Source organism: Exophiala bonariae, assembly GCF_035927105.1.
Source record: "Exophiala bonariae strain CCFEE 5792 chromosome Unknown scaffold_9, whole genome shotgun sequence".
NCBI lineage: Eukaryota > Fungi > Ascomycota > Eurotiomycetes > Chaetothyriales > Herpotrichiellaceae > Exophiala > Exophiala bonariae.
In genome coordinates, this window is record NW_027042484.1 from 476,539 (window position 1) to 502,114 (window position 25,576).

Below are 25,576 nucleotides of genomic sequence, written 5' to 3' on the forward strand. Positions count from 1 at the left end.
ATACCTTGACTTGGAATTGCTCGCGACCGAAAAGTTGCCCAATCGATAGTGCTTGTCATGGAAGGTACGTTGCGAAGTAACCTTCCAGATCGGCCCAGTAGAAGATTGTGCTGTTTTCTGTGGCGTATTGCAACCTGCAGCTCGGATGATGAGGGATGCTCAATCATCAGTGTGCGTAACAGCCATGTCCAGGACCTCGAGTCTACCCCGGCCTTTGGTTTCAGCCGAACAGAATTCTCCCAAGGCTTTGAATGCTCCGGGCTCGACAAACCCAATGACTTCCCATTCCTCACCCAAAACATCTTGGCTTTCGATTTGCTCAACGAAAGATAGAATTCTCTCCTTAATGGTTCCTTTGCCCTGGTCCGATTCGGGGGCATCGTCGGAAGATGCGATTTTGGATTTTGGGGCCTGCTTAGCGATGGCTGTAGGACAAGTAATGCGCAGTCTCATTCTGGCACGCATGACAGGAATTGGTTGCCATGCTATTAAAGCCCGCATGGCATCGAGAGCTTGCATCTTGACGGATTTTGTCGTGACTACACCAGTCCACATGGGAGTATCGCTCTTCTTGCTTTTGGGAGTACCAGTTGAGTCGACATCATCATCGGTCATTGGGGTAGCCTGACCGCTCGTCTCAGTTGAACCCTTGGCCAGTGTCTGACCTCTTTTGGACTGATCGAGTAGATTTAGGTTGCCGAGTTTGTGGCTTAGGGAATCTTGAGGAGGAGCATGACCGCCTTGCTTGGAGAGAACATCGAGGCCCTTTTTGATCATGCCCGTGGTGTAGACCCGTTTTGTTTGAGGGTCGACCAGTCTCTGGGCAACTTCTTCGACTATTTCTCTTTCCATTCTGTCCAGTAGTTCCTTTCGCTCATTGGCATTGACCTGGATTTCGCCCTTTTTCAGGATTTCCTCGATGATTGCATCCTTCCAAGATTTCTCCTCGTCTCCATCGTCGTTGGCCGCAGCCTTTCCCTTTCCCTTCTTCTTTTTGGCACCGCCTTGGGACGGAGCGGGCTCTTGAGATTGGGCTGGCTGCGGCCAGGCCTTGAGGAGCTCAGCGTTTGGAGCGGTCTCGCCTTTGGAGGCGTTTAGAAAGATGGTGGGAACTTGGAGGACATTGTCGAGGTCCGTTTCGGTTCCCGAACGATACTCGAGGAGTTTGTTCTTGTAGCAGGCGAGTTCGAAACGCTTCTTGCCCTTTTTGTACCTGACAAGTGAGACGTTTGTCAATTTGATCTGATTTGCAGGCTGCTGAATCATAGGCATGATGGTGGTGGTGGTGGTGGTGGTGGTGGTGGGGTTATTTGGGGAAAGACCAAGAAACAATATTGTTTGTGATCGGAATCAAGGCGGTTGAATATTGATCGCTACAGGCCGGTCGGATGCAAGGAGCAAGTTGAACAGACGAAAGGCGAAGACCGATCCGGAGAATCAGTGGTATTTAAGAGAGGCACTTTGTGAGTTCCAGGTTGATCAATGTGTGGAGGTTTTTTTAGTTTGATCGGTGTAGGAAATGTCAGGCACTTGTCTGCTGCAGGTACCTACCCATGTAACCACAGACGTGTTGGCTCCCGTCCTTTAAGCTGCCTACCTTTTAGGTACCTAATAAGGCAACTCGTACTTGGGGAGTATTTTGTAACGTAGTGATGACTCAATGGTGGCCACTTCCAACGTCGTGACTCTGGAGTCAAGCAGGTACCTTGTTGGGACCTAACCAGCAAGAGCAGTACGAGTAGGAGTCATGCATACAATGAGTGGCCATGGGGAGGGGCACCAAGAGGGGAAGGCGTGACCAGCACTGGCAGAGCATTTCACACAACGTAAAGTGCGGAGTCGGATTTACTTTCATCAGCCTCAAATTTCAAGGGCTCGTGTCCTGGGTGCCAGACGCGAGTTGGAGAAGATGGTCGTCATCGCGTCTCCAACTCCAAGTCCAGTATGTCAACCATCGTATAATTTTTTATGGCCAGACTGAATCCAGGACAACCTCATGCCATTAATGCATGTCCGAGCAAATCACCTCGTACTGAACATCACTTCTTTCATACTTAGCCTCGCATTCTTGTCTTTACCATTTTGAACCACCAGTCATCTCTGCCACCCAGTTTGTGAGGCATCCATGACCACCTCAAGCCTACCTGCACCCTTTCTCAAAACCCTCTCCCGACAATTCCCTTATGTTTGTCCTCGATGTCGTCTCCGTGCCCGACTCTCGGGCTCGTCCAAATCCTCCAAACCGTCTTTCAAGTATACGACCACTACCACCACTAGACAATTTGTTACCTCCCGCCCCTGTCGTTCTATTGAGCCCTCATTAAACTCACCACCGCCACCGTCACCTCCTCCTCCCCTTTCTTCCATCAGGAGTCACTTGAAATCATGGACCATTCACAACAAAGACCAAAAAGCCCGGGCAGCCGAGGATATCTATTCAGGCTCCGTGAGCAAAAGGTTGACCACTTTGCCCAATTCTCTCTTTCAAGAGAATTCAAGGGTCGACGATGAAGATTCGGAAGACTACTCCAATCAAGATCCAGATACGATCGAGGGCGATACGGCTGGGTTGCTTAGATTTATCAAGCCCGGTGCCCTCCTTTTCGGCCAGAATTCTGTGATTGGCATGCGCGCTCAGTTCGCTGTCTACCTTGGCCAAGAGGGCTATCAATCCCAGTTTCTGCTTGCCGATGGAAGATATCTCGTTGATACCTCATTCACGCATGCTTGCCCCATCATAAAAGACTTTGCTACAGCGGAAGAAGTCCGAGACGTTCGCCAACATCTTCCTAAACATCAACTCGTCAAGCAAAGCACTGTAATGCCTTTCGAGCTGCCGAGAACATGGGCTGGCGAGCTTCCTCGCTCTTCTTCGGATCCTCTCCTCCGCCGCATCGCCTCTTTGGTAGACGACATCTCCTCCTACCGTCGTGATAACATAACCTTGCTTGATTCCGTCATTGACAAAATCTCTCATCCCCAACACTACCAAAAACTCGACTGGCATGACGTTGTCCATAAGGTCATGGCGTGCGACTCTTCTGACCTGTCCCCTGTGGCAACTATGGCCATTTTCTTTGCCTTAACCAAACAGCCGACTCATGTCCAAATCCTGAGAGGATCCCCCAGGACTGGCACTTTATGGTTCATTGTTGTACCCAAGCGCTCAGCCACTCGCTTCCAAAGTGTTCGTGACTGGGGCAGGGATTATCAGGAGGCTGCGGCTCGGGCGGCTTTGGGAAAGGACGTGAAAGATGCACTCGACAGGAACCCTCTGACATCTTTCATTGACAAGGCTCGAAGAATTATCTTGAAAAGTCGCAAGATCAGATCTCCCACCACCACGGGTCATCTGGGCCCAAGCATGGTCCCTGTCACTGACCAACATGCCACCTATGTTGACACGGGCGAGACTTTTTCCGATAACGACCAAATGATTATCGAATTCCTTTGGGATACTTGCATTCGTACCCCAGTCGACAATAGATACCGAACGATCTACAACTCGGTCGCTTCGATCATCATTCGGGCTATTGGAGCCTATCCCAAGCTTCGACTTGAACGCAAGATTGGCCGACTGTTAATGCAGGAGCTGGGTGTCATCACCCCATGGGCAGACGCTTTTGATCATGATGTTGAATATCCAATGCCTGGCGTTCCTGGCTCTCACGACCTGGTCCGCCTCTATGAAGATGCCCAAGCAAGTTGTGAAGCTGCGTGGCCGCTCGGCTCGCACCCCAAATACCAACCGGAGCTTGATTCGATGGCTTCTCTACGTCGCAATTTCGATCTGCCCGCACTCTGTGTGGACAGCGTCGACACCAGCATGCGGGATGATGCTTATTCACTAGAGCCCAATCCAACCATTCCTGGTACCTATTGGATCCATGCCCATATCTCGCATGTCTCGGCTTTTATCACACCGGATCATCCCGCTGCTCAACTGGCAAGCCAGGTTTTGGAAACCTCCTACACAGCAACCCGTGTCATGATGATGCTACCACAGACCGTAGCCCAGGCACTAAGTCTTGGAGCTGGCAGCCCTGCCATGACCATCAGCACCTTACTTAATGAAGAGGGTGAAGTGTTGGATATCAAGATACAACCCACCCTATTAAAGAATGTGGTCATTCTAGACAGTAGCGCGGTTCATATGACGATGGAAGATAAGGTCTCAAACTATGCAACCTTCGAGCTCGGTGACATAACGGATGGCAATTTGTCAAAGGCCTCGAAAAAGCCAACTCAGGCCGCTCTAGATGCCGCTCGAACCCATCACGAGACACTGAAACAGATTGACAGACTCATGAGGAAGCGTATTGCTACTCGCGAAAAGTTGGTGACTGAAATTCCTGATTGGCCATTTCAACAGCACAAGGTAGAGGTGAGATCGAACGTGAAGCCACACTTTCCAATAGATCAAGGTGGCCACAGTCGACACATCCTTGAAGAGCCTGCTATCTATACCTTCGCCACCCCTTCTGTACAGATCATCCGCCAGAGGGACTCAAATGAACAACAAGATGTGACCGCTCGCGTCATGTCTCTTGCGTCAGAGTCTGCTGGGAAGTGGTTTGCAGATCGTAGTATACCAGCCATCTACCGATGTGCGATCCCCGACCCGGATTTTCCCATCTCCAAGCTCAACAAGCTCGACTTGGATACAAAAAGAATCCTTCCTCATACGTTCTACTCATCCACACCTCAGCCCCATGCTAGCACGAACATCGACACATATCTACGCTTCACCAGTCCATTACGCCGCTACACTGATCTCCTTGCGCATTGGCAAGCAGATGCGTACATTAGAGCGGAATCAAAAGCCGGACCAAATTCCGCACCAATAGATCAGCTCCCCTTCTCTCACGAACTGATAGAAAGGGAAGTGGTCCGGCTCATGGATTGGAGTAAAGTCATCCTCAAGAAGAGTAGACAGCAGAGAACTTACTGGCAATTAAGAGCTCTGTTTCGAGCGTTCCATTTCAAGGAAGCGCAGTTGCCGAAGAGATGGGATATGATGGTAAGAAATGTGAGCGCAAAAGCAAAACAGGGGGAGGATGACACGTTGATCCGCGGTATGCTTCTTCCATTTGGGTATGAAACCGTTCTCCTGGAGTCGAGAAAGAAATGGGAGGCTGATGCCAGCGTCAACTGTTACCTACCGGTCCAAATCGAACTAGTCGACCTGAGCGCTTCCGTGGTTCATTGCAGAGCTATCGGCCCTCCGCGGGAAACTCCTTTTTATAAAAAGCCATTGAGGATTGTTTCGCGGTCTGCAGACTTGGAAAATGCCACCGGACACTAGATTCGGCCTTGCTGGTCAGCTTGAGAAGCAGTGACGGTTCTTTGCGGTCTACAAGACTTGTAGGCCTGTGTCCCGAGCCGAGAGTATGATGATGGGATGAAGGGCAGGACTTCGCCTGCATCAGGTCTTACGTTTTTGTCTGTTGTTCTCGCCGAGGTACATCCCATGTCAATCGATCTTGCATGAGATTTGAGATCTCGGTATGTGGCTTGGTTCCCGTGGTTCCCGGGCCGAGAATCCTGGAGTGCGGATAAGGATTAGGTAGACTATTCCGTAGTGACGTTCCGCACACGACTCATGGTGTGCGTGGAGGTGTACGTACAAATAATAGAATGTATATTGATTGGATCTGGCCTCATCGCAGTGCTTCTCGGGGGCAAGCGGAAGGGGCCTCCGGTGACAGAATTTGCACTCTGACAGAAGTCTATATTTTGTCGTCTATTCACAACTGGTGTGGCCTGCAGATTTTGGAATTTGCGCCGTAGATGACAGCTTTGACAGCATGTTAGACCAAAGCTTTAGCTCGTGGTGACGCGATAGTGTGACTGCCAGAGGGGCCGGTGGGGGGCGCAAAGATTTCCCTCCCAACCATGTAGTGTACGAAGTATCTCGTCCTCCCTGCTCCCTCGGGAATTATGTTGGGTCGACAATTCCAAGCAGGATTCATTCAAACTCGCTTAACAGGAACAACATGCCATATTTAAGCACTAGTTGGTCAAGGGATAAAGTCGGGATAAGCAGTGTTCCGAAGTTGAGCAAGTAGTCGTAAACGAGATTCAAGGTGCAGCATGGTGAACGAATCCGATGGTGCAAAGCCTCAATTGCCAACTTCTACGGTCATGATAAGAACCATCGAGTCTGCAAACAAGTGCCCAAGTACGAGGTACAATTGATGGCGTGGGCATTCAGCTTGATATTCCACCCATTCAGAGGCAAACATGCAGCTACGTGGGTGACTTGTTTGATACAATCAACGGTCTCGTGCCTGCCAAATCCACCTCTGGGTAAGACGCTATACTAAGAAGTCACTGATGCCGAGACATGCTCACAGGGTATATCCCAGCTGGAGTGTTACTCGTCCTGAATTGATAAACAGACTTCGGTCGGGTACTTTCTGTCTGAGGCGAATCGGGAACAGCATTCGCCTGGGGACTCGCGAGTTACACTCACAGACAGTCGCTAGCCAAACAACTAGCCTCATCATCCTCAGCAAACTTCAATTGGACGGTTGACGCGCTCTGTACGTACATCAACCCAGAACTTGGGGACGAGGATACCTCGTACAGCTGGAGGCCATTTCCGCGGAGCCGAAGCCCGACAGGGAGGGGTGAGATCCAGGGTGCGCCTCAAAAAGAACGATGTGCAACTGCTAACCATAGTAACAGAGAAATCAGTCATATGAAACTGCAGAGGACGAGTGAGGCGTGGCCCTGGATAGCGTGGGGATGATCAAAATTCCCAATGCTTGAGAGCAATGTGGCTTGACGGTTTTAAGCAATCCCCACCGGCTCCTCGCCGCCGTTTCCAAGCCCCCAAGACACTAAAAACCTCTAGTTTTGGGAGTCGTCGTCTTTTGCGGACGATCCCTGACTGTGACTTTCAACGGATGGCCTAGGTTCGGTACTCCCTCTCGCCTTTGATCCCTCCTAGCGTGGGCAATGGAATGGACACTTCTGGGCAAAGGGGAACTCAAATCAACCACGACTTGGGTTCAAAGTCAGCTCCAGGCTAGGAACGTGCCTTCTCGGTCCATTCACCGTTGAGCCCCCGCCCTCTTCTTGAGTCTTGATCGGTGTTCCAGCATGAAATGCTCCAACAACTGTCAGACCGACAGGGTTCAACCACCATCAGGCTATCCAACGCATTGGGTGCTCTGTCAGATGCCGCGGGGGCCCTCCCTGTCCGGACTGCCGGCTTCAAGCATCCGTCTGCTTTCAACCTTGCACCTTCGTCCTGGCTTGAGAGTGACTGCTGAGGGGTTGCTCCAATCGTCTGTCGTCAATGCGTGATTGCCACTGAAGTAGCCGTGATGTCTTCCTTCCCTTGCCTGAATACGAGCTAGATCGATCCAGTCCCATTCCTCTGGCACCCTGCTCACTGTTTAAAGATCTGGGATGAGATCTCTCGTCTATCTTCCCTGGTTGCAAATCATACCCGGACAGGCTATCGTGCACCATACTGCCACCATCACTTTCAGCTGCCCCCGAATCAGCAGGCATTGTTCCAAGTACTCCGTACGGATACCCAGGATCTGATGCAAACATGATCGCCCAGCAATAATTTGGAAGAGATCGCCAATGAGGCACCACTCAGATCTGGGACATGTCAAAATGATCGACCCTCCAGCCCATGTTTTCGAGATTCGAGGGCTGACGAGATGAGCACAATGCTGCACAGCAACTCGTGGCCTCGGAGTGTAACACCCGCAAACTCGTGGTCGACAATCACTTCCAGTGAAGATCTAGTTTCCATGTTGTTTTGTATCCATGCTGGCCTGCCAGGAAGCGGTGTATGGTCTAAACCGGACTTGGACGTTTTCGCTTATTTGATTGTCCAGCCCCTGTCGGAGGAGAACTCTATGAGTAGTGCCAGCGGAAAAAGCACAGACTCCAATGCTGCAGTCGTCGTTTTTTTGTCGCGTAACACGAGCTGTTCCAGTTTCAGTTGTATCATGGCTAAAGATACCCGTTTGAAGCCCTCTGCCACCGCCCACAGGCATCTTGAAAAGGCCCTAGCAGTTGTGGAGTCGGTTGGTACGATGCGAATCGAGCAGTGTGGACTCGATTGGCGTGACGGATGGCTGCATCGGTGGGGGTCCAAATCTGAAGTTCGCTCGAGTCGTCAACGTCGAAACCCTCCTTTCGACCAGTCTACCCTGCGCCGAGCAAGTGCCACCTAGCACTTTGAAGTCTTCAGTCAAACTGGGCGATTCGTCTTATTGGAGGCATCCTCCACTTAACCATCCTTGTGATGTAAAACTCCACCTTTGCACTATCTAACTATTGACCGTAGCATGAATCGCTCTTTTAGCTTGCTCTTTCAAATCCAACACAGCATCATTTCTTGCATAGACCTCCCATTCCCGCAAGCCTTTTGCTTGGTGGCAATCCCTACTAACCCCGGTCGTTTTGATCACCACTCTTGCGGTACCGAAAACCCTATCTATCGCCTTGTCCTCCATCTCGATTCTTAGATCTCCAACTTCATTGAATATTCCAACCTAGAGAGGCTTCTTTGTGAATACGACCTGTTTGTTACTGAGCTTTATTGATTTGCTTGTTTCTTCACATCCATCACTCAGCGGCAAGGCTCTGCGCTTTCTAGTGTACACTATAAAGTCACTGTGGTCTAATTGTTCCAACCAAACTTTGCATCTGTCAGCCTCAAGCCCTGATCGCCAGCGCGGCATTCACCGGCTACCACGCACAACACTCAACCCCGATGCCGGGGACAGGCAATGGTTACACAAGCAATGAAGTTTATGGTTGATAAATATGTCAACATCAAATCCCCAATCACCTCGAGGCGCCACCGCCAGCGAAAAGCAGAAAAGGCGTGCTAATTCATGTTTGCCATGTCGCGAAAGCAAATCTCGGGTATGTATCTGCCTTATCCTGATCAAGTGCCTCGTGTCATCAGACTGATACAAACGCAGTGCACTGGCGGTATACCATGTGCGACATGCTTGAAGAAGCGGCAAAAGCCTCGCTGTGTTTACCGAAATGTAAGCCCAAAGGACGCAGATGCCGATGAGGTCAGAATTCAATCATTGTGTTGGTGCTTTGACTTTTGACTGACTCTTTTTCAGCTCCTTGAAGATACCTTTGCAGAACAAGACGAGAGTGACCTGCCCGCCTCTGCTACACAACCTATAACAAGGATAAAAAATGATCCTGATTTTGTTGACGATGGCAATTTGGTCATCCCCCTGGGAGATTTTTTTGGCTCTCTGTCATTATCCCGGGTTGTCGACGAGGTATTCAACCCTACTCACGCCTTTTCTTGGGTAGCTCACTCACTAGCCGTATAGTACAGACAAAGCACCTCATCGGAGAGCTCGGGACAAGATGTCATAGACTCAATGTTGACCGCCAAAGCACTGTTGGCCACTCCCACGTCTGGGCAAGGGAAACCACCTACTAATATCACACCAACGGTGGCCACTGAAACTAGCACACCTTTAATGTCGACTGAGGTGGATCCATATCTTCCAAAACATATTCGGTATCTGTATACGAAATATCTCTCGATTTGCCAGATGCTAGATACCGGCCTGGTTCCCCAAGCGTGGACTACCTTTCCTAGCTTGGTACGCGAGGTTGACCTTTATGGTTGTGAGTATATATCGGTCCCTTATACCACGATCCTTCGTTGCTGACTCAACTCTAGTGGATGAAGATCACACCGCTGGGGAAAGGGCACCGAGTCATGAAATAACAGAGGCAAGTCGTCGTTTGTGGTGGCGACTTCTCGACCTTGACCTTCGATTGAGTCTTTTGGTGGGCCGATGGCCTCACCTACCGTCCAATGCATTTGATTTTCCCCGGCCATCCTTCCGCGGCTCAAGGCCTGATGAGAATCGTCTACGACAAAGTCAATTTGAGTTCATGCAACTCAAGATGGATTTCCTGACATGCGCCAATACTGGAAAGGCCCAGACTAGTCCGATCTCAGAAGATCGGCAATCTAGAGAAGATATGCTCTCGGTGCGGTTCGAAAGGCTACAAGAGGGTGCCCCAAGTCCTTCTCAGGATGGCCCCAAGGACCTTGCTTACTCGATTGCTGTCGCTGAACATCAACTGGACATCCATTTGTTTTCGATCCTTCTTCATCATTATCACACCCGTGTCACCAGCTCGGAGGCTGTCCAACCACCAGGCCGCGACAAACCCTCGACCAGGCCGCCAAAGTCAAATAAAGCCCGGATCCTACGCAAGCACGCGTCAGATATCAGACAGAAAGAAATCTTTCAATCAGCGCGCCGAGTCATGGAGCTGTTCGACTATATCCATACCTCGGACACATCTAAATCGACCCTGTCATGGACCCATTGTTTTGGGGCGTACTCGGCGGCGCTCATATTAGGCGTTGCTCGTCTTCGACAAGATGTCGATCTGCCAACAGACTCCTCGCGCATTCAACAAATATCTAAAGTCTTCCATGAGCTCACCACCACGATGCCAGCCCTGAGTATTGCTCAGCTTGCATCTGGGCCACTTGAAACACTTGCCACCGCCCTTGGGAATCTCGAGCAAGACCGTGAGAATCCCCTCAAAAGGGAGTCGGGACAACTTAGGCGCAGTCCTAAATTTTCTGTTCAAACCCAGACGACAACAAACGCAAACAAGAACAAACGCGCAAGAGACGCCGACCTCCTAGATACCAATCCTCCAAGGCAACCTAAAGCTCAACGACTGGAGACGTCTTTTGATGAACGATTTCCAGACGAGGACACCAGGTTTTCTACTGACACCCCAGTCTTTGATGGTCGTGGACACAATGTCCCAGATTGGACCGGGGCCTCTGGACATGATCAGCAGTATGATCAGCACGGGTCGTCGTATAGAGATGTGCCTATGGGTTCATTCGAACAATCGGCACAGAGTTTCGAACAAACATCATTTCCACCTAGCGCGTCAACCTCTTTCACGGGCAACGAGCCAATGGAATATGGCAACCTAGATTATAGTTCGGTCTCGAATACTGGCCATCATTTCAATCCCAATGAATTATGGATTCGTCCCCCGATGAGATTCCATCCACCACTTTACCATCCCCATTGGCAAGCAATGTGGCCCATGGGAACCGATGGACTTCAGCATTCGTTTTATCATGATCCTTCAACAATGGCTTTGAATGTTTCACATCCAATGGATCAGCAAATTCACACTCAACAGTCCATGATGCTCAATGACATGAGCCACTCCGGGCCCGGTGCCTCGCTCGAGGAAAGCGCCACAGGTCCTGGAAGCGCGCAACCTTCCCTTGGCCCTGAGCGTGCTCAACCTCAACATGGTGCACGCTTTTATGACGCAGCAGACGATGCCCAATTCACAACAGTACAACACCCTTCTAGCTCACCTATCATCGGGGCTGGGCTAATGCCACACGAGGGAGGTTTTGCGCATCCCGCAGACTCGAGTCGAAGACGCAGTGTCGCCGATATCAGGCAACCGCAGCGAGGAGCTTGGAATATAGAGACACCTTCCAACTACACCGAAGCCAAACCTCGAGTCAAGGGGAAGTTGAGTAATGAACAATCCCAAACGCCCACACAAGATGGTATTCTCTCACCTCTAAGTGAAGGAGGTCCCCAATCTCGTCGCAACTCCGCCACTCCTAGAATGATTGCACAACAGGGGATGCCCAACAACCTCACACACCAGCTAGACTTCTCCCTCGACGGCATCCGTCCACCTATGACTCTTCCCATAGATATGATGTACTCGGAAGAGTACCCCGGATCACGCAGAGCATCATTGGCCGCACGTGGCATTGACCCTTCGATAAATGAAGTCAACGCGAACGTCAATGTCTCCCAACAATTGGCCACCATCACGGAGACACCATCTACTACATGGCAGCAAGGCCACACCCAACCTCCACCAGTGAGCCAGCAAGCACGTTTTGACACGACCGGCACGATGAATTATGACCCAGGAATGACCAATAATCATCTTGCGTATAATACACAGTTTCATCAGCATCCTCAGCAACAAACTCTGCACCATCATCCCCATCTGCACCACCCTGTTCATCATCATTCCCAGCATGATTTTTTAGGTCAAGCGCGTCAGGTCGCGACGACAGGTCCATCTTACAACGACCAGCGGTATTGGGGCAGGTGATTTATTGATCCTTTGAAACTTGTTAAGTATTTATGTATGTCTCACCCTTGGTGGGTGACTGCACATTGGCTGGGACTTCCAAGTCCCCGGTTATCGCCCCCCATTAGTTGCATCAGTCGGTTACTTGTTCCAGCTTCTTGTCTATCTACACTATACCCATGTCACCACCCGCAAGAGGTGGTGAGCCAGCATTATCAGGAATTGCCATTGGTCTCATTTGTCGGCGCGTGTGTATATCGGTGAGCCAAGCCCCAACCAAGGGTGCTTGGAATTTGTATCAACAGTTGTGTGTTTGTGGGGTGTGAGAGATCGTGTCCAAGTAGGCATCTATTGGACACGACTACGATGGAATGAATCCAGGACTTAGGAGGTTATGAAAGCGAATTGACGAATTTGTCTGTATTTGCTTGCGAGACGCGAAATCTGGGGAAGGGGAGCAGGCCTGCCTAATCCCATTCATTGAGTGGGCGAGTGGACTGTCGGATGTGTCTTGGGTATTTTACTTTTTGTGTCATTATTGGAGGCATGAACATATTTCCTTCTAAGTATCGTCAATGAAAACCCTCCGTTTCTGCTGGAAAACTACTAGTAGGACTAATGGTACATCCCTTGTCGTACAACAACTTTCAATTTCGCGTGGCTGATGTCTCAACCCAGAAGGTGCAACCGCGGAAAGCGGATTCCCGTTTGTAGCCGAGGCACCCAAATGTTGATAGGGCGTGGAATGGCCCCGGGCTTCTCCGTATTCTGATCTTTTGCAACCACCAACCTGACTTTTGATATAAAACGCAGAGATCCGGGCCCTGGCTTCATTACCACATCCTGACTGGTTCCTCTATTGATCATTGTCTACATAGCTCGCATGCCCCGATAATGGACTACCTAGAGCATCGGCGTATCTGGTGAGTACTAGTACCTTCAGCCATTGCCCTTCCCTTACAGCTACTACTCATCTTCCCCACCCCGCTGCTTGGCTGACCACGTTGACTTACCTCTCGACTAGCGCCAAAAAGCAGAAGGAACGCTCTGATCGTTTCGATGCTCTCTCGGACGCATACAGAGGGCCCTTTACATCTCAGCAGCGATCAATTCTCAACGCGCCGATTGCCTCTCTTGTAAAGGATGTACAGAACAGCACGATCTCACCACTCGACATTCTCCGCACATATGGCAAGACAGCAGCTATTGCCCAACAGCGGACCAATTGCGTGACGGAGGTCCTCATCCCGGAAGCCGAGAGATGGGCTACGAGTGAAGTCAACCTCAAGGGACCTCTGGCAGGCATTCCAGTGTCTTTGAAAGACACTATCGCCGTGGGTGGCTTCGATGTCTCGGTCGGTTACAGCAAATATGCGTTCAAACCATATGCCGAAGACGGCACGCTTGTCAAGCTTCTCAAGAAAGCCGGAGCCGTTCCTCATGTCAAGACGGCTTTGCCAATCACGCTGCTGAGCTTCGAGTCTACCAATGACCTCTGGGGCGTGGCCAAGAACCCGCATAATCCAAAGTATAGCCCTGGGGGCAGCACGGGCGGTGAAGGTGCTTTACTTGCCCTGAATGGCTCTCGTATTGGTATTGGAAGTGATGTCGCTGGTTCAGTTCGTGCTCCGGCTGCTTGGTCGGGTATCAATTCAATCCGTTGCAGTACCGGTCGTTGGCCGAAGGTGGGCATCGATACCTCTATGCCTGGTCAGGAGGGCATTCCTTCAGTCTTCTCGCCCATGGCTCGCACTCTAGATGATTTGATCTATTTCTTCAAATCTTTTATCGGCATGAAACCCTGGGAGGTTGATTATACTGTCCATCCCATCCCTTGGCGACAAGAAATATACGATGAAACTGCTTCCTCCAAGAAATTGAGGGTCGGTCTACTGGAAACTGATGGCGTCGTACAACCTTCTCCTGCCATTGCTCGAGGTCTTGCGATAACAGCGGATGCTCTTCGCAAAGCAGGTCATGAAGTCATTCCGATTCCAGTCTCCGGTTTTCCTTCAACGGCAACTCCAGCATATGGTCTTCAAATCGCCTCGATGCTCCTCTGCGCCGATGGAGGCCGCACCTTCAAATCTTTCTTCCGCGGTTCCGAAACCAACGACCCAGGAGCCGCACAGATCCATTTCTATATGTCCCTTCCCCGCCCGATCAAGTATCTTTGGTATCTGTACACGCGGTACGTCAAGAGAGACTCCCTCTGGGCTAGCATCCTTCGATACTTCCACCCCTTGACCGCTGAAGGCAACTGGCAATGGGTCGCAAAACGTGAAGCCTTCCGCGGCACCTGGTTCAACTGGTGGAGCGAGCCCGCACAGTCGTTCGACTTCATTCTCTCTCCCGGAAACGCAACCCCTGCCCTCCCTCATGGCGCCATGCACGACGCCGTCTCCTCCTGCGGCTACACCTTCCTGTGGAACTTACTCGACTACTCGGCGGGGATCATACCCGTGACGAAAGTCGACGCCAAGAAGGACGCATTATCGAAGAACTGGAAGCCGAGCAATGGCGTCGAGAAGGGTGCCTACAAGCACTACGACTCGGTCAAGATGGCAGGATTACCCGTTGCCGTGCAGGTTGTCGGCCGTCGCTTGAGTGAGGAGAAGACGCTCGCATGCATGCAAGTCGTGGAAGATGCGCTGCGTGAGGACGGCGTCGTGTATCAGCATCTTGATGTTGAGAATTTGCCTGATCTCGATTGAGATACATGCTCGTCGTAGATCGTACTAAGTAAAGCAAAATCCCTAATAAATACTAGTTAGTATAGTACTTCCAGATCCTAAGCAGTACTTAGTTAGTAAGGAGTACTAAGTACCCGTTATCCGCGACTAAGAGTTGATCGACGACGACATGAGGAGCGATCTGTGTAGAGTTGGCCAATTAAGTATCTTCGAAAGTCTGTGGCACAGCACTGCATACTTGGATACTCAGTACTTAGCGCCCTAGAGGAGAGGAAAGGAGAGGAGAGGAGCCGTATCGAATCAAGTAAGGAGGCACTCCGTATTAGGCGAGTTGAATCGAGTCGAGTCCAGTACTTAGTACTTAGTCCTAAGCAGGAAGGACGGTGCTCGGCTGCTTACCTAAATAATAATAATACTACTACCTCCTGGGTGCCTCGTACTGCGCTGCGCGCCTTTCCGACGCGAACATGCTTACCTAAGAATAAGAGAGATTGCTCGAGGGTTTGGTTGATCTGGCACCCATCTGATCTGGTCAGGTACCGAGTACTAGACTTAGATAAGCGTATATGCTATGTATCAGTACCAACTCCTACGTAGTAGGTAGGTCCCTATATCTCCTAGTACTTATATATATATATACTTATTACATATTAATTTGAGATGAGAACCCTTAGGTCCCTTAGGTGCCTAACTCGGTACTTACCTAAACAAAGATCTAGAAGTCATTCATTCGTACTAAACGTCAGATGAGTTACTCGGTATTACTAGGACTAGTAGTTAGTACTCTGTACTCTGTAGCTAAAGTGATTGCACCCAAGGGAGGGTGCCGACTGTGTACCATGACTGGGTATTTGCTTTTCGTCGCGCGTTTAGATGTACTGTTAACACTTCTAGTGCTTTACTGAGTACTAAGTACTTATGTATATATTAGGTAGCGTGGCCAGATAGAGATTTTGGCCTTGCTTGACTTGGTGAGTCCTCTCGTGGTGGTCGGGATTAATGATGGACTTCGTTCAATGTGGTCTCTCTCGTTCATGTTTCAGTCGGAGCCTTGCGTTCCCTCTCTCCCTCTCATCACCTTTTTCTCGCGCTGAGATATACAAAGTACTATTCTTAGGCTGAATAGCATTACTCACACCATCACCAATATCACACGCCTAAAAGATATCATCACAGGCTGACCAATCCTTCTCCCTACGATACTGCCAATACTTTCCATCACTGTGCCAGTAACTCTCGCCGGTAATTGCATCGACACGCTTCTCAAACCACTTTGGCTTCCATTCCTCACCGGCGTTTTCTCGTTTCCTCCGCGCGGCACGCTGTTTCTCCTCGACACGATTCTTCTCCGTCGCCGCAAAGTCGTACTCTCCGTCCTCCATGGCCCGCTGATCGGGCCGAAGACGAGTGTCAGTTGGTGGGAGTGCGGCACGCAGCTTATCTGGGACTGCATTGAGTGTCACAACGAAGGGAGTTAAGTTGAAGGGAATGCCAGTGGGGCGTTTGTGAGCTTCCCAAACCAGGAAGGCTTGTTGCCCAGATTGGTTGGAGGATTTGGAGGAGGCGCCTGCTTGGCCGACGGCTTCATCTTCGAAGCCCTCTGTGACGCGAGCGTAGATCTTGTCATTCCAACGGCCGCCGATGCTCCATTTAGTGACACCGTCGACACCAGTAACTTTACCCGTGACTTGGTAGGCGGAACTGGCTTTCCAGCCTCTTTGTTTGAAATCTAGGAGACAAACTTCTCCAGTGGTCCAGTTCTTAATCTCCATGGGTCCATAGTTGTCGACGGTAGGGTTTCCTGTAATGATACCAACGACTGAGCTGGTTACCTTCTTCCAAGTATAAAGTTCAGGTTCTCCGCCATTTGAAGGTCTCAATCGTAGAAACCATGTTCCAAGAGGATTGATGTCGAATGACCTGCCATAGAACTTGGACTTGACGGCTGATTCACCCCAATAGTCCCATCGGGCTGATTCGGCATAAGCCGCACCAATAGGTGGGTGATGTGAGACCTGTTCAATGAAAAACCGATAACCTTTGTCGGGCCTGACATATTCGTACGTCTCACCCAATAACGGATTGAACGGCTTGGCAACGCGACCGATGGTACTTGCATACTCGGATGCAGCAAAAGCAGCGACGTAAACCAACCGTTCGGTTTTATCAGGTCGATCCGCGGCAATGTCCAGAAGATCAGCGTACTCCATATCTTCAGCAACACGCTGCAAAAGTGAAGTGGGCTCATTGAACGACACAGGCAAGGTCATCTTTGTCATGTCCTTTCCAATCATAGACTTTAGAATCCCCCAAAGCGATATCTTGGGACGATCATCTGCATCCATCTTTAGCCTCTTGCGGATACCATCCTCATATCCGGCATATGATGGTTCAATCTCCATCTGTTTCATGGCCCGCGCGTCATGCTCAGAGAAGGGTTCTACCTCTTCCTCCTTACGACCGGCGGGAACTTGTACTGGAGGAGGACTCATAAGTGGAGGTTCAACGACATCGACCTTGCCAGCATCAATTGCATCGAAAAATTCCTCGTCGTCTCCTGATTCGGAGTCGGAGATATTGGTATACTGGGCAATGATGGACTTTCGTCGATTACCTTCTCTGGTGATTGACATTCTCCGTGAACGATCTCGCGCTGAAAGCTGTGCTTCAGGCCGTAAATGAATCTGATCTTCCACAGCTTCAGTGAATTGGACGTGTTCTGATGACTCTTGCTGCGCCAAAGAACTCGGACGGGCGGTGGTGCTTGATTGACCTTCCAGAGCTTCCTTGAGGGCTCTCTTTGTACGTTTCCTCTTCTCTTCCGATTCTGCGATATCTTTCTTCAGATCTTCATGTTCGAAAGCAATCTTGGCCATACTCTCCTCCCACATTCTCCGAGCATCAGCATCTCGGTCGAGACGATATTGCCAGTAAGCATCACGATCTTTGGAAATCTTCAGCAGATCTGCAACCAATCCGTTCAGACTACTGACGGCCGTTTGGTAGGTTTGCAGCGCTTGAGTAACATCGGGGTCAGCCAGGGTCGTTTCCGGCCTTGAAGAACCACGATTGACCAAAGCATCCGACACTTTAGACAGCAGATCCAGCTGTAGTTTGGCAGATTGAGCGGTGATATTGAAAGCATCTTTACTACCTGGATGATGAACTTCATGGCTACTTCCGTCGTCACCGTCACCATCATCATCATCATCGCCATCAACAGTGGCAGTATGAGCATTGGTTGGAATACGTTGGAGGTCATCACCAACCACGCTAGCTTCATAGGAATCGTAGCCTCCTTCTTGATCGGAGCGAAAGCTCACCTTGGAGGAGGAGCCCTGAACATTCAGATTGGTAGATGCGTGTTTGGACCTAACACTGGGAGCACCGTTGTCGGCAGCATCAGATTTCGAGTGTCGTACTGAATCAACATCGGCTGTACGTCTTTTCTCTTCTTTGGCCTCATCCTTGGTATACTGAATAGCGTTATTGAGTGCCCAAAACCATCTCTTTGCCTCAACCACATGATTGGCTTTCAGGTGGTACTTGACGGATGATTTGCCATGAATCTCGAAGCGAGTCTTATCTTGTGCATCCATGTGTAGTCTTGCAATACGCATATTGATGGCTCCTCGGCAGGCTGACCCAGCATCATCCTGATGTTTATAATAGCTGAGGACCCCGTCCTCGAGCACAAACCAGCGCAATTTATATCCACTGGTATAATTTGTCCACTTCTTGAGATAGCCTTTCATCTCTCGAGCATCTTTGGTTGTATCGCTGGCTCCCGCCGATCTGGTGGCGGTGGGAGTGTTGCCCAAAATGGCCTTTTCTTGTACACCACGCTGGGCAGCCGCAGCCGCCGGGGATTTCTTCAAGATCGCCCTGGTTCGGTCATCTTTTGTGACATCTTGGGGCAGTTTACCCTTTCGATCGCGCCTGAATGGGTCTGCACCGTGCAGGAGCAGAATCTGAGCGAGCTGGATATCTCTCTTTCTGGCGGCTTCATGTAGTAAGGTACCTCCGCTCTGAAGGGTGGTGGGATCGGTGGGCAATTCTAGGGCATTGACGTCGAGGGTGCCCTCCACTCGAGGCTCAACAAGTAAGGTCTCAATATGTTTATAATCGCCCTTGGCCAATGAGGCATGAATCTCCTTGATTTTGTCATCGAGAAAGATGGAGCGGGCGAGTTGCAGTTGCTGAAAGATTTCTGGGGTTCTTGCAAGGTCGATGGGGATCTTGCCCTGTCTATTGGAGATGGCGTCATTAATGTCCGGGTGTTCGAGGAGATCTTTGACGACTGGAGATCGCCCCAGCTGGGCGGCCAGATGTAGGGCAGTATTGCCTTCTTTATCCTGGGCATTGATGTCCAAGCCCTTGCCTTCGGTTATGATTTGTTCTACCACCTGGGGTTCAGCGCATTGTATTGACAAATGGAGGATCGTCGTGCCTGGAATAGGGTTTGAATTGGTGGAGGAAGGGATTGACTCTTGAATGGCCTTTGATATTGCGGTGGAGTCTTTTCCGCGCAGGACCTCGAAGACTCGGAAGGTACGGACGGAGTCTTCTATTGAGGCACCAGAGGCGGGTGCCAGGGCAGCGGGGACTTTCTGGGCGGATTCTGGACTGGTGGAGATTGGAGAGGGATCCATGGTCAATTGAGAGGTTCTTGTTGTGGTTGTTGACAAGGGAGCTAGTCGCGGCACATCGACAGGTGATAGATGGGACGAGGAAGTCGCGGCGGAGAATGGTCCGGTGGTGGAGGTGGTGGTGTTGAGGGGAGAGTCTGTTTCTGAGCCGCTGTCCTTGTTCTTGGGCAGGTTGTCGCTGCGTAACAGATTGAGGACTCGAGAGCTTTTAGAGCGTTTGTGGGTGGGTCTGTCGGACATGTTAGAAGTGATGGATGGGGAGGAGGGGAGGAGGAGGAATGGGAGAAAGAGGGTAAAGAACAGTGACAACGACAAGAGGTGATGCAGCTGGTATGGTAGGTAAGAAGCAGCGAATAATAAAAGTGAGTGGAGTGCAGTGGTAGCGGTAGCGGTAGCGGGAGGGAACAGCAACGACTGACAGCTTGTAGCAGCAATAGCAATAGCAATAACCCTAGCACAAAGGTGTGCTCGCTACCAAGTAACCAACCAAGTTACTAGGACAGATGGGTATGTAGTAGTAGTGACTTGTAAGTGGAACTCGTTGGAAATCTAAGATCTCAAGGTTCAGGGTGGTGAGAGGGGCCGTTCCTTGGAGGAGGAACTGGTCGGTCACTGTTGATGATGATGATTATTCACCCCCGCCAACAAGGTGCTGGTGCCCATTGGTCTTGGAAGGGCAATGATGGGCATCAAATAAGAAGACCTTGTGCCGCTTGTCATGTACGATGACGCCGAGGGGCGATGGGTGAGATTTACAAGGATGAGTTTAGTGAGGGCGGGAAAAGACATGTGGTTGATGTGGTAAAAAAGAAACTCGAATGTTACTCAGGAAGGTACCTCGTAGTTATTGAAACAGATGTCTGTTCCGATCCCTTTACGTCAACGTATATGTATATAGGTACCTTAGCGATGTAGCCTGAGGTAGCTGTGCGTATCCCGAATGGAGATTGACAGGCGCCTGGACCGGCAACTAACTTGTGAGTATACGAAGTAAGGACTCGGTTCCCTCCTAGGAAGAGACTACACCAGGCTACGGTGCACAGAGGCTATGCTGCCACTGCCTCACGCCTGTGTTGAATCTATCGTCAATCGTCTTTAATAATCAATAGGTGTCCCCAATATTGCGAAATGACCAGACCTGGTCGGCCAACATCTCCTCCGGAAGCGGGACTCCCCAAGCTGATCCCCAGATATGCGTATTCAGAGGGATAGACTTTGAAATATGCATGCCTTACGTATCTAGATAGGTTGTCAGATTCATGCATCCTTCCCTCACCCACTTGCATCTTCCGTTCTGCATTTCATCTTTCATCTACTAGTATCCCACAGTATTCGTCATCACGAGCTTCGCCTCAGTGCCGGCGCTTCCACCCAAGGCTCGAGCGAGTAGCGAACCATTTGCACGTATTACGAATACACTCCTCCAGCCTCACAGAATCATTTCCATTTCATCCATGACATGTATCTGCAACTGTGGTCGTAAGTGACCGCCTCGCCCAACCATTCAACAGCATCGTATCTAGGCATCAGTTCAGCCCAGCAGGTCATCCAATCCATTTCCTAGCGGCGTGGCTGGCTTCGCTGCCGTGTTCGAAGATGGAGCGGGAGATCCGCTACCTCCAGCGCTCGCCGCCGACGCTGCTCCCCAGATTCCAGCTTGACTCTTGGCTTTAGACAGACTGGCCAAATCGGGTCCCTTCGATGATGCAGCTGCTTTGTTCACTCCGGCCGCCGAACTGGCTGTGCTCCAGAGTGAGCCAAACGCATCGCCACCACTGCTGGAAGATGCTGCCTTCGGTGCAGGCTTACCCAGTGACGCTGCCGATGTGGATGACGCGTACGAAGTAGTCATTCCTGGTCGCTGGAACGCCGATGTTGACGATGTTGCACTCGGTAATGTTTGGTTCGGCGTCAGTGGCACCGAGGTAAAGTAATTGGGGCCGGTCGCCTTGTATCCTGAACTCGCGGGGAATGCAGGAGCGGGAGAGTGTTGCGCAGGAGGAGAGAATGTAGTCGAGGCAGACGGCGACAGTATCGACGACGTCGCGGACGGAGCTGGCGATGCCGTGCTGAGGATGTTGTTGAACCCGGCACTTTGGCCGGGTGCCAGTGGCTTGGGTTGCGCAAATTGTGTTGAAGATGTCGTAGTAGACGTAGTCGGAGGAGGTGGTGAGAGAGCTGCCAATGGATTCACCGACGGCTGAGCAGCCGAGGGCGTGGCGGACTGGAAATCGTCAAAGTCGTCATCATCATCCACGACCGGCGCAGCAATCGCAGGTGCCTTTCCACTGACGGAAGTCGTGACAGGCTCGTCATCGAAATCGAAAAGATCCGGCTGCGGGATCTTGGGTTTGGCTGCGGGTGCTTCTCGTTTGGCACTGGTGGTTGCTGTGCTTCTGCTGGTGGCGGCCGTGCTTCGACTTGGGCGTGTGGTTGGCTGCACATCATCCCCTTCATCATATTCCTCGAATTGTTCCCCACGCCGCTGAGTGCCCGCAAATCCAACGTCTCTCTCCTGGCCACCAAACCCACCTCCGTCTCCGTAAACCTCTCCTGTGTAGCCACCGTAGTCGGCGGACTCGCTACCAAATCCTCCATAACGGCCGCCACCACCACTACCACCGCCACTGGAGAAGCCTCCCATACCCATCCCTCCTTCAACACCTCCGTATTTGTTCTTGTTCACGCGAGCTTTCTTCCGCTCCTGTCTGATAGCATCCACATCACTGAGAAGCTTGACTAGCTCGTTGGTGCGGTTCCGGACGTTGACTCCCTGGTCCTTTCCATTGGGATCGATGTAGTGAAACTGGCGGAGCATTCGTAGGAGGGAGAGATGTGATCGGGCATCGTCGATCACTCGTTCGGAGCCGTTTTTGCAGAGGAATTCTAAAAGTTGAAGAGACTGTTCTCACTGATCAGCCACGGTGCTCCGTTCGTCCTAGAGCGGTTTCCATACCTTGTATATCTGTCTCCATTCTTCTGCCGTCTTGTCTGTGAACCGTTTGTAGATCATGGGCATGATTTCGTTCAATTGTTGACTGTGGGAGGTTTTTAGAACAGGCTGTGGCACGGGTGCAGAAGAGACACTGACTAGTTATGTGTTCCCTGAGCAATTTCTTGCATCAAAGAGGCCGAAGCACCCCAAGGATCTCCGTTCGTGGCTTCTCGGACCTACGAGGGTGTCTTGTCAGAACAGACGATTCGTCCACTAATGTTGAGGAGATAGAAGACTGACCTTGGACTCCATCTCGGTGAGATTCATGACCGCTTCGATCACATGTCAGTGTGTTCCTGCCACACGAAATCTCGCGTTCCAGAGGGAACCCACCATTTTGGACCTTGCGAACCCCGGCCTTGAGGTCGTAGAGGGTCAGGTTGCTGACCTGGGTCTTCAAACTGTCGAAATCCATGATGAGAAGGAGAACAAGGTTCGATGAGTGTAAAGGGTGTTGGCTGCAGAGATGGTGAGGAGCCGAAGTTGGTTGGTTGATGCTTAGGGAGTACTAGGTGTGCAGCAGGAGGGGGTCGGAACTCGAAGTGTCCAAACCCTGCCAAGGTTGATCTCACGACCTGTGGACAATGAGCAACAGCATAACAATGACGGCAGTAGAAATACCGTCCAAATCGCGAGTTTCCAAGTAGGTACCTGGGCTGTCAACAGGGTGGTGTTCGCAGTGCCAGCGTTGCGTTTAGCGCAAGGAGGAGCCGGAAACCAAAAGGGCTTCCCGGCATCAAGCTGGAGGAATAATAAATCACTGGCAGGGACCAAAAGGGCCAAGGACGTCAAATAAAATGACTTGGCTGTGACAGACTGCCCGGAATGCTTTGGGCGGTGTGAGTGGGCGAGATGTGCTAGACATCAGGGTCCTCCAGCCGTCAGACAGACACTATAATTTCAAGGCTTCCTAGGCATCGGGAGGAACACGCCTCCTCGTCGACCTCGAGAACTTACTTTTCTATATTTGACGTGGAGAGTACCATCTCATGCAACGAATCGCGCCGTATTCTTGTGATCCTGATCACTGATGGTTTGTTAGCATGGTAGGCTGGGATTCTAGACTCGTGCTGTACAGTATGTAAAACAATTTAGGCACGTCACTTGATTTCGCTTGCTGCAATAATCTACTATTCGATCTCTATCGCAACGTGAGATTGTGATGTCAAAACGTCTCACTGCCCGAATTCCTTCCCAACGCACATCAAAGTCTCCAACGAGAGCAAAAACTACCTCCCGAACTTCTTCTTCTCGATATACCTGAATGGAATATACGTGATGGCGGCAAAAGCGAAAGCCAGCTCAAAGCCGACATCACCACCATAGTCACCGCCGATCAACTTGCCAATAGGGCCGATGTACCATACCTGAGCCATGCCCATGGCAGCACCGAGGGCGCCGAAGCAGAAGGCGCCGAGCGCAGCGATGCTCGGTGGGAGTTTCTTCGGCTGATCGTAGATCTCCGGCTGATAGCCGCCAAAGCCCCGCTTGAAGATGAAGTGCTCAGGCAGTGAAATGCCCTCGTAGACGGCCAACCAGTACCCGATGCACAGCATGAAGTTCTCCAGCACCGATTCGAAATGGGTGTAGCCCGGAATGGCAATGGCGCAGTACACCACGGTCGCGATCAGCGTCCAGATAAAGCGAGGCACATATTGGGCGTAGTGTGTGATAGATTGGAGGGAGAACGAGATGGAGTAGATGTTGGGGCAGTTGTTACCGATAATAGAGAGGGCGAGCACTACGACGCAGAATTTGCCAAAGTTGCCAAGTCGGGGAACCAGAACCTCGTGGAGGAGGCCGCCGATGTGGTCGTTGTTGTATGCGTCGGCATAAGCTGGGTTGTTGACCGTTGCGGTGCCGATGGCTGCGCCTAGCATCTCGCAGAAGCAGAGTGGGAGGAAAAGTCCAATGAATGTATAGGCGAAGACCTTGACTCGGCTGACGTTCACAGGTTGGTAAACACTGTAGTCTGCCGCGTAGGATCCCCAACCGGTGGCGAAGCCGAAAATCGCTGCGGCGAACGAGAGGACCGACCCAGTCTCAAGCTTTCCCGAACCCATGGGGAGATTTTCGAAATCGCCTCGATGCGCGAACTCGCCCAAAACCACGAGGAGAATAATCAGGCATGGTGCCCAAGACACCATTTCGTACCAATGTACTACTTTATATCCGAAAAGTGTAATGATGAACGTTCCAGCAGCGATGATGATAATACCAGCATACCCAGGGACATTCCCGTTGACAGCATGTATCAATTGAGACCCGACTATCACATTGACAGAAGACCAGCCGAGACAAGCAAGGCAGTTAAAGAACGCGACTGTCGGCACGAGTCAGAGCCAATTTCTAGAGTCGCGTCCCCATACAAAGAAAGGTAAGCACTTACTCAGTTTGACGCCAGTATAACCAAACCAAAATCGGCTCAGCACCATCTGTCGCATACCAAATCGAGGTCCAAAAGTGGCATAAAATGCTACAGGGGTGATACCCAAGATGTTGATGAAGAGGATGGTAAGAATGGAATCCACAAATCCCAATGCAAATACGGGTGTCGCAAGAACACCAATAGCGAACGTCGAGACCGTCATATTGGCCGCAAGCCACTACAACAATAAAGACGTTTAGCCAATGATCCGGGAAATCTCATCATCTAGAATAGAAACAAAGGTCTGTGAGAAAAACATACCATGGTGCTCAACTTAATGACCGTCTTGTCCGTCCGCTCATCATCAGGAACGCGCTCGAGACCTCTCTGCTCAACACCAAACCGTCCCGCAAGGCGTTGTAGTTTTGCATACAAGGTATTACCTGCGACGAAGGATTCTCCATGAACGGCTCCAGACTCGTCAGGAGCCACTACCGAGCGATGTTTCTCATCGCTGATCGGATGCGCATTGTATTCGAGATCATAACCGCTCTTGTCGTATGAAGTCATTGTGTCTATTGAGGTTGCAACAAGCTTCAGGTTTGCATTCAAGAGTGCGCGACAGCCGCAAACTGCTCGTCACACAGGATTGCAGAGAAAGAGAGGGAAGAGGGAAGAGACAAGGGAAGAAAGCAAATCCAGAAGGGAAAGATAGACGTCGTGGAAAATCGGGAAATTT

The 25,576-nt window shown here is 50.8% G+C and overlaps 7 protein-coding genes across 7 annotated transcripts; 3 read left to right on the forward strand and 4 right to left on the reverse strand.

The window, feature by feature from the left end:
* Positions 1 to 159: 159 nt before the first annotated feature.
* LTR84_012999 (uncharacterized protein) lies at positions 160 to 1,272 on the reverse strand (the record flags this gene model as incomplete). Its single annotated transcript, XM_064856504.1, has 1 exon — positions 160 to 1,272. One exon carries the CDS (start codon positions 1,270 to 1,272, stop codon positions 160 to 162), a length of 1,113 nt encoding a protein of 370 aa, XP_064707680.1.
* Positions 1,273 to 2,125: 853 nt separating this feature from the next.
* LTR84_013000 (uncharacterized protein) lies at positions 2,126 to 5,305 on the forward strand (the record flags this gene model as incomplete). Its single annotated transcript, XM_064856505.1, has 1 exon — positions 2,126 to 5,305. One exon carries the CDS (start codon positions 2,126 to 2,128, stop codon positions 5,303 to 5,305), a length of 3,180 nt encoding a protein of 1,059 aa, XP_064707681.1.
* A 3,574-nt stretch (positions 5,306 to 8,879) lies between these two features.
* On the forward strand, positions 8,880 to 12,153 carry LTR84_013001 (uncharacterized protein; the record flags this gene model as incomplete). Its single annotated transcript, XM_064856506.1, has 4 exons — positions 8,880 to 9,059; positions 9,114 to 9,281; positions 9,336 to 9,639; positions 9,695 to 12,153. The coding sequence occupies 4 exons, from the start codon at positions 8,880 to 8,882 to the stop codon at positions 12,151 to 12,153; spliced, it is 3,111 nt and encodes a 1,036-aa protein (XP_064707682.1).
* An 873-nt stretch (positions 12,154 to 13,026) lies between these two features.
* On the forward strand, positions 13,027 to 14,846 carry LTR84_013002 (uncharacterized protein; the record flags this gene model as incomplete). The annotated part of the gene is made up of 2 exons (XM_064856507.1): positions 13,027 to 13,055; positions 13,157 to 14,846. The coding sequence occupies 2 exons, from the start codon at positions 13,027 to 13,029 to the stop codon at positions 14,844 to 14,846; spliced, it is 1,719 nt and encodes a 572-aa protein (XP_064707683.1).
* A 6,159-nt stretch (positions 14,847 to 21,005) lies between these two features.
* Positions 21,006 to 22,493, reverse strand: LTR84_013003 (uncharacterized protein; the record flags this gene model as incomplete). The annotated part of the gene is made up of 2 exons (XM_064856508.1): positions 21,006 to 22,376; positions 22,431 to 22,493. 2 exons carry the CDS (start codon positions 22,491 to 22,493, stop codon positions 21,006 to 21,008), a joined length of 1,434 nt encoding a protein of 477 aa, XP_064707684.1.
* A 71-nt stretch (positions 22,494 to 22,564) lies between these two features.
* On the reverse strand, positions 22,565 to 22,884 carry LTR84_013004 (uncharacterized protein; the record flags this gene model as incomplete). The annotated part of the gene is made up of 3 exons (XM_064856509.1): positions 22,565 to 22,645; positions 22,710 to 22,741; positions 22,803 to 22,884. 3 exons carry the CDS (start codon positions 22,882 to 22,884, stop codon positions 22,565 to 22,567), a joined length of 195 nt encoding a protein of 64 aa, XP_064707685.1.
* An 814-nt stretch (positions 22,885 to 23,698) lies between these two features.
* Positions 23,699 to 25,407, reverse strand: LTR84_013005 (uncharacterized protein; the record flags this gene model as incomplete). The annotated part of the gene is made up of 3 exons (XM_064856510.1): positions 23,699 to 24,792; positions 24,859 to 25,075; positions 25,159 to 25,407. The coding sequence occupies 3 exons, from the start codon at positions 25,405 to 25,407 to the stop codon at positions 23,699 to 23,701; spliced, it is 1,560 nt and encodes a 519-aa protein (XP_064707686.1).
* Positions 25,408 to 25,576: the final 169 nt, after the last annotated feature.